We start from the raw sequence: 17,196 nt of genomic DNA, 5'->3' as shown, positions 1-17,196 counted from the left end.
CGAAATGTCGGACAACCATCTCCTTTTATACCATAGCTGTATTTTGTAAAGATAGTTACTTAAAATTTTCTTGTGGAACTTTTTTTGTGTGTGATTTTACACTATACGGGGCGAAATGAGTCACCATACCAAAACTTATTATTTTAATTGGAATGCCGTTTGCAAGGCATAATGTAGAAGAAGACAATATATATGAAAGAGTTATGTACGGAAACTGGATTGAAGTCTGATTTGAATCATGAAATTGTATGTATTGCTGACAGTCCAATGAATCATTATTCTCAGAGCTTCATTTTTCATACATTGTCGTACAAATAACTTAAACCAGTTAAAAATACTAGTTTTTATTAAAACCACATTACTCCTGTCTTTTACACAGGGTTGAGAAGAATTCTGAAATTCATTCTACAGTAGCCAAGCAAAGCGAATCACAGTCAGTGAAACTCACGCCCATCGCTGCTGTAGGCAAACAGCCTTGAAAATAGCAAAATACCCGTTGCCCTTAGCAATTTACTGTAGAAAAATGTTCTATTTCCCGCTGCATATCCCGCATTCAGAGCCCTCAATGACACTAACGATTTAGAAAATTCATGCACCCAAAATAGGTTACTTGATGAGATTCACGCTTTTGAACTGTACTGGGAAGACCATGGAAGACCACGTGAGTTTCTCGAAATTCAAGCCTGCTACTATTACCAGTCCCAGCACTGCTTTTACATATTAGTCAATTGTCGTCAAGATTTCATAAAATTAGGCTGTTTAGTCGTAGTTCTAGTTCATTTCGTTATTCTTGTGGTTGAAAGTATTTATTGGTCATTACGTTCATACGTCCTTAAAGAAATGATTTACTTTTCTTGTCTGTTTAACAATTTCTCGAAACTATGGAGTCTATTTTGTAAATCGATCAGATTCACGTGACACTTCTGTAATCATTGTCGATCAATGTAAGCATGCATATTTCAGATGTCACCCGTCGACACCCATAGTAATTCAGTCACATAGAGTGACAACTGTCGAAAAACTCGAGTGACAGAGCCGAGTCGAGCAAAAATTTTGGTCGACGGTGCCTCCAGTCGAGTCCTAGGACAGGGCCTTCCTTAGCCGAGTGGTTAGAGTCCGCGGCTACAAAGCAAAGCCATGCTGAAGGTGTCTGGGTTCGATTCCCGGTCGGTCTATACCAATGCAAAAATGGCAACATTGGCAAAGGAAGCTCTCACACTCAGAAATAAAAATAGTCTCAGAATTACTAAAGTTTATGCATTAATAACTATTTTCTATCCGCCTTTCTTTCATTCTGCTGTGGATTTTTACACTAACTGTCATTTCGAGTGGGTTGAAGCTTAGCAATGCTTCAACCCAGGCGAATTGACAAATAGGAATATGTTGAGACAACGGAACAGAAGCGTTGGGAACACTGCCTCAGCGCACAGATTCACCATCGCTTTCCAGCTGGGCTCATCGGTGACAGCTACATGCTGCCACACGATAGACGTCAGAAGCATAAACCGGATACCGCAAATCATAGTTGTCATGCTCTATTGTACTGTGCCTCTTATCATTCATTCGAGTGTATACTTTTAACACGTTAAGTCGAGTCCTTTTATTAAAATTGTTTGTTCGCTTACGAACGCGTTTTTATCTAATTGATATGATTCACCATATCACGGCCACCACCCACTAACGCGTCGTAACAGTGGCGACTCGGGTGCGCGAGTTTTTGTTTCGTTTTCGCGAAGTTAAAAGTGAAAATCCAAAATCGCGCCTCCCACGCGGAAAAAGCGCAAGCTTCCATCGCCTTCAGAGGACGATTCCGAGATGTCGAACGGAGACGCCCAACAAGGAGCACCGTTGGCCATGGATGCACTCATCCTCCAGGTGCTTAACCAGCTTCAGCAGCAGCAGCTTGTGACGAACGAGCTCCTTCGCAACCAGCAGCAATCCAACGAGCAGCAGCGCGTGTTCATCCAGCAGCAGGAGAACACCCTTCGGAACATTCAGGTCCAAGTTCCTGCGAATGCTGAATCGATTCTCGACTCGTTGGCATCGAACGTAAAAGAGTTCCGATATGACACCGAGAACAGCATCACCTTTTCATCGTGGTTTTCGCGGTACGAAGAGTTGTTCGCCAACGACGCTGCACGGCTTGACGATCAGGCTAAGGTTAGGTTGCTCATGCGAAAGCTCGGCATCTCCGAGCACGAGCGCTATTGCAGTTTCATCCTGCCAAGGACTTCGAAGGATTTCACCTTTGCCGAAACTGTAACCAAGCTGAAGGGACTTTTTGGAGCTTCGGAATCGCTGATAAGCAAACGTTATCGTTGCCTCCAAATCGCTAAAAATTCCGCCGAGGATTTCGTGACGTACACGTGTCGAATCAACAAGACCTGCGTCGAATTTGAGTTGGGAAATCTCTCGGAGGAGCAATTTAAAATGCTGATTTTCGTCTGTGGTTTGACGTCGGAAGCGGATGCCGAAATCCGGACTCGGTTGCTGGCACGAATCGAGGAAAAGAACGACGTTACTCTCGAACAGTTGTCCGCTGAATGTCAGCGTATGCTGAATCTTCGGCACGATACCGCCATGATCGAGGCTTCCAACAGCACAGTGAATGCCATCAAACAGCGATTCCACAAACATTCCCGACCCTGGAAACATTCCTCCAGTCCATCATCGTCGACTTCGTCCAGCGAAGGCAAGAAGAAATTGCCACCCAGCCCTTGCTGGAAATGCGGATCGATGCACTACGTGCGCGATTGCAGATTTAAAGACCATAAGTGTTCAGTGTGTAACCAGTGTGGACACAAAGAAGGTTATTGTGACAGTGACAAAAAGACCCCTAAGAAGAGGGTGATGAGACGATCAAGAAATGTCACAGTAGAGACAAAGACTGTTCAAGTGTCAGTGAATAATGTGCGAGAAAGAAGAAAATTCGTTCCGGTCTTTCTGAACGGTGTCGCGGTTCGATTACAGTTCGACTCTGCGTCGGACATCACCGTTGTCTCCAGTGGGACCTGGAAGCAGCTCGGACAACCTCCAACCAGACCACCATCAGTGAATGCGAAGACAGCATCGGGCGATCCTTTGAACCTGCTATCGGAGTTCGATTGCTCGATCACCATGAATGACGTAACTCTAGTAGGTACTATCTACGTCGTTCCGCAGGAGCTGCACATATTAGGCCTGGATTTGGTGGAGAAGTTCAAGCTTGATGCCGTGCCGATGAACGTTTTCTGTCGCCAGGTGAACGATTCCTCTTCCTCCATGGTCGAGCGGCTCAAGACCGCTTTTCCGCAAGTTTTCAGCACCAGTCTTGGTCGGTGTACCAAAACAACAGTGAAGCTAGACCTCAAGCCAGACCAGCGTCCAGTGTTTCGACCCAAGCGCCCCGTGGCCTACGCCATGTATCAAGCCGTCGATGAGGAATTGGACCGTCTAGAGCGCTTGAAGATCATCACTCCCACCGACTACTCTGACTGGGCCGCACCGATTGTAGTGGTACGGAAAGCAAGCGGAGCGATTAGAATTTGCGGTGATTATTCAACCGGCCTAAATGACGCCATTCAGCCTCATCAATACCCGCTACCACTACCGCAAGACATCTTCGTCAAGCTCGCCAATTGCAAGGTGTTCAGCATTATCGACATGTCGGAATCATACCTCCAAGTCGCCGTCGATGAACCAACGAGTACGCTCCTCACTATCAACACTCACCGGGGTCTCTACAAGGTGAATCGCCTGGCGCCCGGAGTGAAAGCTGCCCCAGGAGCTTTTCAGCAACTCGTCGACACCATGCTGGCGGGACTCAAGCACACTTGCGGTTATATCGATGACGTAATCGTCGGTGGAGAAAATGAGGAGGAACATTGGCAGAACCTGAATGCGCTCTTTCAGCGCCTGCAAGAGTTTGGGTTTACGGTTCGCTTGGAGAAGTGTTCATTTGGGCGCGAGCAGATAAAATATCTGGCACACATGCTCGACCAGCACGGAATTCGTCCCGATCCGGCGAAAGTAGAGGCCATCAAGCAAATGCCGGCGCCCAAGGACGTGTCGGAAGTTCGGTCGTTTCTCGGAGCCGTAAACTATTACGGGAAATTTGTACCGAAAATGCGAGCTCTACGATTTCCGTTGGATGAACTATTGAAGAACGATGCGAAATTTGTGTGGACGTCACAGTGTCAGCAAGCCTTCGACGGATTCAAAACCATTCTTTCGTCGGATCTGCTTTTGACCCATTACAACCCCAACCTTGACATAATCGTGTCAGCCGATGCGTCATCAGTCGGCTTGGGAGCGACCATCAGTCATCGCTTCCCGGATGGGTCAATAAAAGTCGTCCAGCACGCCTCAAGAGCTTTGGCACCTGCAGAGCGCAACTACAGCCAAACCGACAGAGAAGGGTTAGCCATCATTTATGCGGTAACCAAATTCCACCGTATGATTTTTGGTCGTAAGTTCCTGCTTCAAACTGACCACCAGCCACTACTGCGCATCTTCGGTAGCAAAAAGGGCATCCCGGTATATACAGCCAACCGATTGCAGCGCTGGGCCCTAACGCTACTCTCCTATGACTTCACCATCAAGTACGTGGCAACCGAAAAATTCGGCGACGCTGATATCCTTTCTCGCCTCATCAACCACCATGCGAAACCCGAAGAAGACTTCGTAATCGCATCCGTCACGCTGGAGTGTGATATGAGGTCAGTAGTATGTGATAGTTTTAACGTGTTTCCTTTGAGTTTTAAAGCAGTACAACAAAGCACCAAGTCGGATCCGGTGCTCAAGAAGGTCTACCAGTACATCCAAGAAGGCTGGCCGAAGTCCCTAGCCAGTAACGCCGATCGAGAACTTGTCCGTTTCAACAACCGCCGTGAATCTCTCTCCACAGTGCAAGGCTGCATCCTCTTTGGTGAAAGGCTAGTGATTCCAACTCCTCTGCGCAAGCGATGCCTCGAAGAACTCCACCGAGGGCACCCCGGAATACAGCGGATGAAGGCACTTTCGCGCAGCTACGTTTATTGGCCATCGCTCGACAACGAAGTGGCCGATTACGTGAAGGCCTGTTCTCCTTGTGCATTGACAGCGAAGTCACCCGCAGCAGCCACACCCATACCGTGGCCTAAGCCAATCCGTCCCTGGCAACGAGTGCATGTTGACTACGCCGGCCCCATCGACGGTGACTATTTTCTGCTCGCCGTAGATTCCTACTCGAAATGGCCGGAAGTCATCCGCACACGCCGTATCACGGCGTCAGCAACGATCAACATCCTTCGCAGCATTTTCGCTCGCCTAGGGATGCCAGAAACGCTTGTGTCCGACAACGGCACCCAATTTAGCAGTGTGGAATTCGCTCAATTCTGCTCTACAAATGGGATCGACCACGTAACCACTGCGCCATTCCACCCACAATCCAATGGGCAGGCGGAACGGTTCGTCGATACCTTCAAGCGTGCGATTAAAATACTCGAAGAAGGGAGAAGTTCAACCGATGAAGTATTGGAAACGTTCCTGCTGGCCTACCGTAGTACTCCAAACCCATCAGCACCCGATGGTCTCTCGCCGTCGGAAATCATGTTCGGACGTCGCATACGCACCTGTCTCGAACTGCTACGTCCGGTAGCCGAGCGTCCTCCACCGGTACCACCACCGGTTGACCAGAAGAAGCTAAATATGAGGTCCTTCATTGCCAACGACCTTGTCTACGTCAAGATCTACGCCAAGAACGCCTGGAACTGGATTCCCGGCAAAATTGTTGAAAAAGTTGGACAAGTCATGTTCAACGTTCTCACCGAAACTGGTCGCTTGGTCCGGTCGCATCTGAATCAGCTGAGAAGTCGAGCATCATCCGGTCTCGATAATGGTCCCGAAGTCAACAAGCCGTCAAGACAGAAACAACCTCCATTGAACGTCCTTCTCGATGCTTGGAACCCGTCATCCACGAAAGGTTCAAGCAGCGAAACAACAGCTACAACTTCGAACATCAGCGACACGATTCGGATTCCATCGTTATCACCACCTTGTCCGGTCATGAATTCAGACCTGACGTCCTCGTCCTCAAGCACCACATCTTCCAGCTTCGAGTCGGCTGCCGCTAGCACGCCGACAGTACAGCCAAGATTACTTCGTCGCTCTTCCAGACCGAGAAGACCGCCAGCGAGGTTCAACCTGTACCAACGGTTCTAAAAAGGGGAGATGTTGAGACAACGGAACAGAAGCGTTGGGAACACTGCCTCAGCGCACAGATTCACCATCGCTTTCCAGCTGGGCTCATCGGTGACAGCTACATGCTGCCACACGATAGACGTCAGAAGCATAAACCGGATACCGCAAATCATAGTTGTCATGCTCTATTGTACTGTGCCTCTTATCATTCATTCGAGTGTATACTTTTAACACGTTAAGTCGAGTCCTTTTATTAAAATTGTTTGTTCGCTTACGAACGCGTTTTTATCTAATTGATATGATTCACCATATCACGGCCACCTCCCACTAACGCGTCGTAACAGAATAAAATTCCCTGCAGGATGAAAGAGAGGCAGATAGAAAATAGTCATAAATTACTAAAATTTAGTCATTCTGTGACTATCCGTATTTCTGAGTGCAGTTAATAACTGTGGAAATGCTCATAAGAACACTACGCTGAGAAGCAGGCTCTGTCCCAGTGGGGACGTTAATGCCAAGAAGAAGAAGAAGAAGTAGGACAGGACGTGACAGCTGAACTAAGCCTGCCCCGTTGTTTTTTCAGTCGATAACCTTGACGATACAAATACCAGTGCTTCCAGTATCCTTTTTAAACAAATCTTTTGAACAAATTCAAATATCAAGGCTCATAATTTGGTTGTTTCCAGCTTGCTTCATTCATTTAATGCCTTAACCCTAGCATCGAATATAAACAGATTTAAAACAAAAATATTTCTCGCATAACTTATGATCTCGCCCTAAAAGCCATTGGTAACTATGTGTGTAGCTCATTGTTTCTGAGCATTTGAAATTTACACGTTATTTAACAACTCTAGGATGAAGAAAGGATCATTCTCTATCTGCCAGTGGCGTTGGTTTGGATGCTTATTCATTCATTTGCTCAGAAACAACTAGCTACACACATGGTTACCAATGGCTTTTAAAGACACTACACGTTAATGCTTCCAGTGGGCTATTTGCCCTTTGAAGGAAGCACCACACTAGACAACGGACTAGCATGCAACGCCCAGTGGCACAGTCGGAAAACATTCCTCTCGAAAAGTTTTTCGGCCTGAGGCGGGAATCGAACCCACACTCCTTAGCACGATGCGGCTAAATGCCTCGGTGACACTAACCGCACGGCTACGAAGCCCACAGGCTTTTAGGGCGTTATTAGATTATGCGAGATTTGATGGAAAATTTCAAACTTTTATTAAAAGCTCTAATTTATTAACTAGCAACACGGCAGGGCTAGCAACAGTACCCTGTTGCAATCTAACTCAACGATGTGGAAGTAGGCCTTTGTCAAAACGACCAATGAAAACTAGTCTTTTTTGACAGGCAATTGGTTTCGTTTTTGTGCTTTGACCTGGCAAGTCTTGTCTTAGGTCGAGTCGTTTTTGATCGACTCGACTTATAAAATAGGGCCCTACCCTAATGATCGATCTCAGCATCGTACTTTCCATAGTCATTAGTACAGTGAATAATTAAAAGCAAAGTTACCTTAGGCTTTAACGTATAATCAAGTCTCCTACAAGATTCACTTTTCAATGGCAAATGCAATGCTTCACAACGCACTATGAGCGATCAGGTGGCCAATAATCGAAAAAAATACTTGTTCTGATAGGTTTTTCTTGTACATCATTCCATAGTAAACACTTCTATTAAGATATTCCTGGAATATCAGGACAAGATCTTTTATATTTTAATTGATACAGTGGGGAGACTTACGGCTTCGGCACCATTCGACTATTATCGGCAACCAAATTTCAAACGCCAAATACTTAGAATTTTTCTATTGAAATACATCAATAAAAACATTCAGATGATTCTTTGTTCTGCCTGCTTCCCGCTGACGAGATTCCCGAGACTGAACAAACAATATCGTCAGAGATGTCATCAATTCAAATGAACACGGCTCAAAATGCGACTGATGTGGAACTGCCGAAGAGATTCACCAGCAGTTCTTATGGGAAAGTTGCCGAAGAGATTGATGCTGCCGACAATAGTCACACTGACAAGAGATGTTCGCAGCATTGTAAAAACATTTCCAAAAGCATGTTGATAAGTCTGTCGGTGTAAATCAATAGAGGATTGAGCATAAATGTAAACAGACCAACACGAAATTTGTCTGTTGATGGCCGAGAAAATTACAAAAGAAGAGCGGTATCTGCTTAGACTGCCGAGAATACGTAAGCTATCTTAGAAAATAAAAACAAAAATTCGTACTTTAGGTCGGAAAAATGCGGGGAGTGCACTGAAAAAATATATTTGATTTTATATCGAAACTTTACACATCCTATACTTTTTTGACACACGCAGAGAAATTATTTTTAAAATCAATAATATTCTGTATTGAAATCAACACTAAAAATTATCATTTCTCGGCTAATAATATATTTTTTTAAATTCAACAACAAAACCTTGTTGTTTTAAACTTTTTTCTAGAGTCAGTCGTGAACACAAACAAAAAAAAGTTTTTTTTTAATTCAAAATAAATATATTTGTTAACACAAAACCTTAAGTTGAAACAAAAAATAACCGTGCTGCTTTTAAAATTTATATTTTTTGAACCAGAAGAAGTATTTTTAAAAACAAACAAAATACATTTTTGATCAATTTTTTTATTTTTTCATTTAGGCAGTCACATTTATTTATTATTGTCTATTTCATTTGAAATTATCATAAATAAAAAGAATATTTTCTCTCCATTTGGATTTTATTTACATCTGATTTACAAATAATCACCAGATGAATTATTACCTTCTTATACGCTGTGGTTAAAAATATAACTGTTGCCATTTCTGCATTTTGTACACGCAGTCATCAAGTGATTTACAGCCTACTTTCTCTTATCACCGGTGATGCGGTCGAATGACAATTCTCCAATTGCCTTCCGTTCCAGGGTTTTCAGAATTTCAAGACAGTATTGATTTTCTAGAAGATAAAAACGAACAATGCGTATAAATTCGTACATCAGATAATTACATGGAAACAAGAAAATTTCTTACCCAGAAGACGATTGGCAATTTCTTAAGCGTCCAAAATTCTGCACAAAATTCACCAGCGCGTCACTAATTTCCTCAACTTCCATAACCAAATCTGTTGAATCCATTTTGAGTTTTGCTTGAAATCATGGAAATGGCGTCTGACAAAACATACACACTCTCACATAAATATGTATGTGTGTAAATATTATGGTTTTTAGAAACCAAAAAACTTTTTTTTGAAAACGTAACAGATTATGTCAACAATCAAAAAATATTTTATTTAATCTACGCAACTTGTGTTCCCATCAGTTTGGTGTGAAAACAACAATGGATCATTAAAATAACCAAAAACGGCCGCTATGGAAAGCATAGATAGCGCCACCGTAGCTTTGTGTGTTTGACAGAACAGCAATGCTGTCACAGTGTTAAATCCCATATACAATGGCGCCTTTGTTTTGATGCGGTGAGCACTGACAAAAACTACATTCAATGATCCATTAAATTTTTAGAACAACAAAATTTAATATTTGTATTTAACAAAAATAATTGTAGTTTTTAAAAATTATTTCAATAATATTTATTTTTGAAACAAAAAGGTCTGTTTTCTCTGCGTGCAAGTTGTCCTAGGCTAAAATTTATTTCCAAGGGTACTTTAAGGTGTAAACTAAAGGATCGTGAAGAATTTGGCTGCACAAATTTGCACTTTTTTAATTTGGGGCTTTTTTTATTTTTAACTATTTTCTATTAAAAACAGCTCAAAAATAATTCAGAGAATAACTGAATATCGCTAAATAATGTATATCATCATTTCTATGTAAGTTCTAACATTTATAATGATTTGCACAACGTTAATCGCACAAATGGCTTATATGCATCATTAGAAACAAAACTTATTATTTCTTTATAGGCCCTATTAAAAAGTCAGTTTCAAAAACTTGTTTTTTAAAATAAAACATCTAATTTGTATCATAAAACTCATAAACACCGTAAAATGGGGCGAATAGAAACACTTTCCGACATGTTTGAATGTGTACAACTTAAACCGTGTGGATAACAACCAATTTTATTAGCCTTAAATATGGGTCGTGTCTTCCTTTGATAAGACCCCAATTGCTATTAAAAAATAAAAAAAATATCGTACAAAGATTTATGAAAATGTTGTATGTTTCTATTCACTCCGCAATGGGGCGAATAGAAACACTGTTCAGTAAATATCAATACTTTTTACATTTTAATGGAAAAATAAACACATTTTTAAGGTGACACGGGAGACCGTGTTATTTTCCCTATCTTTCGTCTCACTCCAACAATCATCATCGAAACTTTATGGAAGCAAATCTTGAGTTTTAGTGAACCGATGAAGCTTTTTTTTGTCAGTAGCTATAGGGGTAGTACTGGGACTTTTAATCTGCCCTATGCTCCTGCCCAAAATTTGCTTTTATAAGCCTCTATTTTTTTTTTCATCACACAGACGTTCCTAGGCAATGTTGCTCAAATGGTCACTGTGTACCCTAGCAGCAATCAACCCTTGCCGTAAGTTTGCAGTCTAGTATTCCAGACTAGTATAAAACTATGATAAGACTTGAAATGCTACTAAAGTGGTTGAAGTGAAGAACGAAATAGTTTTATTGAAAGGTCCTCATTCCCCATTTCATTTCATCAGTCACTGTCACATAATTACCACACTTTTGCTGTCGTTACTTTTGTTTTTAACACTATCACTAATATCACCGATTATCACTCATTAATTTTCGTAGTACACATCATATATGTATACTTTCCATTATATCACTTCATTTTCACAGCTACAATTTTATATCAAAATTACAACACACTACTTTCATAATAATTCATTTTTGTTCAGTGTTGATAGACTCGCACTCAAATGTCAATCAATACGCTCTCCCGAGAGAGCAAAATCATTAGAGATCTCTTTCGTAAATCTCACGCTTGAGATTTTGATGCGAAATCAACTCAATCAACTCAAACCGTAAAAAATGATTCAGTCACAAAACCCGGCCAAAACTCGTGAAACACGAATATTGTTGTTTACGTTAGAAAGCATTACTATAATTTTACAAGACTAACAAGAAATTATTGCCGTGTGTGAGTTAACTGTGGAAATATGGGACAATGAGTCAAAAAGGGGAGCCAACTCATTCATGATTTTTTGACTGCTGAGTTGTGTGATTGACAACTCACGCATGAAAAATCTCAAGCGTGAGTTGTGAGAAATTGAATTTTTCACAACACTGTTTTTGTTACCATTTACCATCTAACCATCATAACTAAATAATTAAAAAGTAATCAAACTACGATTTAGCACTACGATCAATAAAGAAAATAAAATGATTTTGATAAATTTTACTGCACTCACTGTCATTATGAACACTCTTATCATGAATGTGTTAAGAACTAGGCAATAGTTTTTATATTTAGAGAAATGATTGCAGAATGTATTATAACCATCAATAATCTAGTAGCATAGACAAACAGACGTACCACTGAAGGTTCATATCAGAATTATTATGTATGCATTTTTAACAAAACTATCACAATCACTTTCAATGCAATTTTCAAATATTTTCATCACCGCACATTTCTTCAAATATCATTATTAGCACCCTCACTCTATCACTAACTTTAAAACGACAACGCACAATTCCACCAAACACCTATTCTTAAGTTGCATTATAAAACGATTGATCACACGTTAGGTTTGAAACTTAATCACCATTACTGATTAGTACAAAGGATGCTAGAGCTCGTGTAAACGAACTGAAACATAAAAAACCAACACTGGTTTATAAGTAACTACTGAGCCCTGGCGGTCCCTCCGTTCGAAGAGGACCTGATAATATGCCGAACATATTAACAGATCCTCCGCCTGAATGCAGCCGTTCCATGAAAATCATGAACCGTTAGAGGTGTACCAAAGTATTGGGAAGGTGATATATTTCACAGACGAATATTATTACGGTGCACCTTCAACTTTGGCACCGTCAAACCCTGTGATCGTGGCCAGGGAGTTTTAGTGAACCGATGAAGCTGAAATATTATTGGGTTGTGCACTGCATATATAGAATCATAGTGATACATTTTTCGCATCGATATATGGAGTGGTTCTTGGGATTTGCTTCTTGAAATAGATAGGGTGATTATGATGACGTCCCTTGCGAACTTAAAGTGAAACATCTCGGAATCCAAAGATGGCCGGTACAATGGCCGACTTTTCATCCTACTCACGTTTTCAAAGGCACAAAACTGGAGAAACAGTTGGCAAACGTTCCTCATCTTCTTATTTTAAATTTTCTGCTAGTGCACAAAGCCAACATAAAAAGTGCACTGTTGTGGGATGCTTTCTTCGCGAGATTTGTGCCTTTGAAGTTTTAGTGCAATCTTAGAAGTTGATTCCAAACTGTTTCACCTTAAGTATATCGTGAAGAAATATCATCATGTATTTACTTAGTGAAGAAAAAAAATAAAAGATTTAAATCAAAGTTATATTTTCGATCATTTTTGAAATCAGTCGAAATGGCGGATGTTTTAAGCTATCTAAAATGATTGAGATTTCAATATTTTGTTCCCAATTTTTTAATGAGAAATGTAGCAAAATTTTTAATTTGAAAATAGTCTAGCGATACTTTGTTGTTATTGAACTAATGAAAAAAATAATATCTCAGTAGGTTTTCAAAGTTTATCATTACATAATAGTCGCATTTTTAACTGAAGGTCGCTTTGTTTCTTTTCGCCCCACTTTTTCTATTCACCCCGTTTTACGGTACGACATGAGATGGAAAAATATTTTTGGTCGCCAGTCTGTATGGAAACCGCCCATATTGCAACACTTTCAACTTGTAAATTTTGCGAAAATGAAGCTGAAATTAGATGGTTTATACCTGGGAGGGAGGCACCGATACTACGCACGAAATTGGATACAATTGTTTTCCAAATTGCAAGACAACTCTAGTTTGCCAACGGCAATCAAGGCAGGCTTAGTGAAAATCGCTAGTTTTCATTTGTTGTGTACCTTCGATCTTTCTGGACAAACATTGAAAAAGGGCCACAGTTTTCTATGCGTTTAATTTTCAGTTTTAATGAAAACAGTAAAAAGAGCCTCATTCCAATACGTTACATTCAATAAGAATAAACGGTGGGCTTGTGACGTTACTTCTGAATGTGCATGAATTGATTCTAATTCGATTTTTGCTACTTTTAATTAAATGCAAAAATATGCTTAGGCTAATTACGCGCTTTTATCATGTTTGTCCATTGTTTAAGATCCGGGCTCACAGTGACAGTTCGTGACAGCAAAATCTCGGCTCACTGTGACGTAGAGAAATTTTGTATTGGTTTCTCCCTCCCAGGTTTATACCTACATTTGTTACAAAAGAGGTATTCCTTATTATGGTAATGTAAAACCAATTAAAATAAGATTTCTACTCAGTGAATCTACTAGTCATTTTCCTCAGAGTAATCTTCCCTACGTCGTACATGATAACGATGTGTCTAGCTAGCTAATAGTACGAGTGGCTACGGATCATTATGGTTAACAAAATGCAAACTGATCGCCGCCAATAGTATTAATGTCCACTTCGAATAGATTACTATTATTTGAAATGGGCATCAATGCTATCAACGACGCAGAATGTCCGTTGGATCACATCCGAGATATTATTGCGTCTATGCCATATGAATTATGACGCGGCTTCAAGCAAAAAATGCCAAAATGTGATACCACCACTACAGGTTACGCCTTTGGTTTCCATCTAATGGGCTAATGGATTATGCCCTCCCATCGCGGCAAGGTTGCATAACCAAGGGGAGGGATGAAAATGGTGTGATGTAATTTTGATGAAAATTTATAGCTGTGATAGTGAAAAGTAAAAAAAAATGGAAAGTATATCTGAAGTGTGTTACGAAAGTTGATGAGTGATAATCGGTGATATACGTGATAGTGATGAATAAAAGTGCCAATAGTGAGTGATGAAATGAAGTGGGGAATAACGACCTTTTAATAAAACTATTTCGTTCTTCACTTTAACCACCAAGTAGCATTTCAGGCCTTATCATAGTTTGATAGTAGTACTACCCCTATCGCTAATGACAAAAAAAATATTCTAACATTGTAACATGTTGGAAAATTAATGGTTTTTAATTAAACAATCAAACCTTCATGCCAAACACTGTCGAATGCTTTTTCTATGTCTAGAAGAGCAAGACCAGTAGAATAGCATTCAGATTTGTTGATCTGTTCCAAATTTGTTACACGTAAAAGTTGATGAGTGGTCGAATGTCCATGACGGAATCCGAACTGTTCATTGGCAAAAATCGAATTCTCGATAATGTGGACCATCATTCTGTTCAAAATGAACTTTTCAAAAAGTTTACTGATGGAGGAATGCAAACTGAATGGACGATAGCTAGAAGTTTCTACAGATTTTTTTTTTTTCGGATTTAAAATTGGTACAACCTTGGCATTTTTTCATTTGTCAGGGAAATATGCAAACTGCAAACATTTGTTAACGTGAAGATAAATCGAAGCAAAATCTCAAATTATCAAGAGCATAAATCTAAAGAATCAAACAGTAGTTCAAGCTGAAAACTTGATCAATATATTGCACCAGCAAGTGACCAATCGATCAAGTTTTCAGCTAGAATGGGTGTCTGGCATAGCAAGTTTTTGAGCTTTTTTCCAATTAGTTTGTAATATTTTGTTTTCCTCTTTCAATGCCGAAATTAACTTGAGATTTTTAAAATTTTAAATAATTTTTAGAAAAGCTCACAGCCAGGGTTCAATTGAGAAATTTCATTTATAGATGCTAGGTCTAATTTATTAATTTATTTTGCCATGTCATTGCGGAAAAAATTCGCTCGGGACCACAATTAATTTCTAGAATCTTAGGCAATAGTAACTTTTTTGTGTTCAGGCCGAGAATACTGAATTAGCATTTGAAGCTTATCCGAAATGCAACGGAATTTTCATATACGATACTTACCTTTCATCGGACCCCTTTTGGGACTGTTGCTGAACTTGAGTGGGCTCATCGGTCCCAGGTCTGAATCCTCCTCGATTTTCCGACTCAATTTACTGGGTTCCGCCCCGAACAAGGATTTCTTTCTGTCGGACATTTTCGGAGTCGGAACATGCCGAGACCGAGTGGCCATCCGTGGAGTTTCCATCCTCCCACTTCCAAGACACACTTAATTCCTCGTCAATCACACCACAAACTCGACATCTATCGATAGAAATACAATCTTCTTGGCTTGCCAACAACAATCACTAGCAATTTATTGCAAAATCAAGGTAATTTCACGAAAATGATTGCAAAATTCAAAAAACCAGCTCTGAAGCAGATTGTAAATAAAGGAGAAACGATGTTTTTGGCGGAAATTTTTGACGTTTCAATCAATGACAAAACCAATGGTTTCCAGTGCTCACCGCTTGCTGCCGCCACTAGCGCCACTGTTTACCAAACTTGATGATCGTCGTCATCAGTCAGTAGTAGGATCCTCCGGCGCCCGGAACCGACCCGGATCATCTTTCCATGGCATCCACCTGCTCTTCCACGTACTCCAGCTTGTCCGCTGCCTGCTGGATGGCCTCGTACTGGTAGTTCAGATGCTGGAAGATTATTTCCATCTTCTTCAGATTTTGGATGCTGTTGTCGACGGTGCTCTCGTGGTAGGCAAAGTTTTTGGCCGCCTGCATAAGAATCTCGTTCGATTTGGAACCGCGGACGATTTGCCGGGCCACTGACGAGGCATTGTTCACGTTGACTGCGACCCGTTCGGCCAGACGGCGCTTGGAATCGCTGAACAGGTTCTTGGCGCTGCTGCTCGAAGCGGAAGCCATCCTCTCTCTCAGATGCCCTGCGAACCAAAGATTCATTACTTAATTCAGATTAAAACTGCACTAATTTGCTTACCTTAAGTACAATTATCTTCCTGATAATATTGATGCTCTAATGTTTCGTAATATTTGAATTTGCTTTGCTTGCTTTTGTTTTGCTAACAAAATCACAAAAAAATACTCAGCTAGTGAAGAAGGAACTTTTCTATATTTTCAATCATTGATTTTGACGATAAACAATCAATGATGACTGCTTAGAATCAATGATGATGACATATTATACCCGAGGGGTGTTACGATTTTTCGCGCAACGCTTTGCGAATCTCGCATAATTTATGATAACGCCCTAAGGGCTAATTGACAAACTTCTGGGGCTCGATTTGAAAAGGTCGAACGTTACATTTTTGACTGTCTGAGATAACTCTCCATAAAGTTTCTCAAACGAAATTCAATTCCTATTTCAAGCTAACAGCTAAAAAGTGCACAATATACGTATTAAGACACAAAACAAAATCCCTCCCAGTAAACTTTTGATCAAAAGCATAAGATTACACTATTTTTTGACGTTGGACAACGTCTTACGGCAACATACTGGGGTACAATTTCGAAAAACGAAAAATCGCTCGCGTCACGAAAAGTGGTTAGATTTTGACTATTAATAACTTACTAACGCTCGCATAGATTTTCAAGCTTCTTGCACCAATCGATTGGAAATATTTCTACGAATCTACTCCAATAATGAAAACTATTGATTTTTATGACTAAACTATTGAAAAATGTGTAAATATCGAGGCATGTCTTATTTTTTACAGAAAAGCACATTTCCCTTGCTGTTATAATGTTTTGACAATTTGAAGTTTACATGTACCGTAATTTCGGGTGAAATGGATCATTTTTCATGGTTTCCCTTGTCTATTTTCAATAATTTTGAAAATGCCAAACAACTGAATGCAGGAAAACAAGTGCGACGGCCAGCATCTTTGGCTCATGTGCCAAAATTTTCTAACAAATGTGTTTTTAGTGCTAGAAATCATCCTTTAACCTTCCAGTCGTCGCGCGGTTTGCCACCGTCAGAACCACCACGCTATTGTTGTACACGAAAAGCGAGGTTTTTTAACAGTGTTGTACAAAATACAACAGCGCGACGACTGAAGTGGTAAATATAAAATCGGGGAA

At 40.6% G+C, this 17,196-nt stretch overlaps 2 protein-coding genes across 3 annotated transcripts in view; both read right to left on the bottom strand.

Annotated features, from left to right (window-relative positions):
• Positions 1–15,385, bottom strand: part of LOC5568379 (N-acetyltransferase eco) — a 35,159-nt gene extending 19,774 nt beyond the window's left edge. Inside the window, exon 1 of the mRNA XM_021850167.1 lies at positions 15,167–15,385. Coding sequence (XP_021705859.1) covers positions 15,167–15,350 — 184 coding nt within the window. The 5' untranslated portion in view covers positions 15,351–15,385. The remainder of the gene's footprint in view (positions 1–15,166) is intronic.
• A 44-nt stretch (positions 15,386–15,429) lies between these two features.
• On the bottom strand, positions 15,430–16,262 carry LOC5568393 (BLOC-1-related complex subunit 7). 2 transcript variants are annotated; one of them, XM_021850169.1, is made up of 3 exons: positions 16,097–16,262; positions 15,779–16,040; positions 15,430–15,696 (listed from the first exon to the last, which is right to left on the bottom strand). In XM_021850169.1, the coding sequence occupies exons 2-3, from the start codon at positions 16,021–16,023 to the stop codon at positions 15,663–15,665; spliced, it is 279 nt and encodes a 92-aa protein (XP_021705861.1). In that variant the 5' UTR covers positions 16,024–16,040; positions 16,097–16,262; the 3' UTR covers positions 15,430–15,662. The 2 variants fall into 2 exon arrangements, with proteins under 2 accessions (XP_021705861.1, XP_001658037.1); XM_001657987.2 differs by having other exon boundaries at positions 15,430–16,040; positions 16,097–16,259.
• Positions 16,263–17,196: the final 934 nt, after the last annotated feature.

The sequence above is a fragment of the Aedes aegypti genome, chromosome 3 (genome assembly GCF_002204515.2).
Source record: "Aedes aegypti strain LVP_AGWG chromosome 3, AaegL5.0 Primary Assembly, whole genome shotgun sequence".
NCBI classification, from domain to species: domain Eukaryota; kingdom Metazoa; phylum Arthropoda; class Insecta; order Diptera; family Culicidae; genus Aedes; species Aedes aegypti.
The sequence above is the reverse complement of the archived record's forward strand: the minus strand, read 5'-3'. Positions and strand labels throughout refer to the sequence as shown.

Bases quoted from the DNA above. Each gene is read 5' to 3' on its own strand.
- LOC5568393 (XM_001657987.2), bottom strand. From the start codon at position 16,023: ATGGCTTCCGCTTCGAGCAGCAGCGCCAAGAACCTGTTCAGCGATTCC.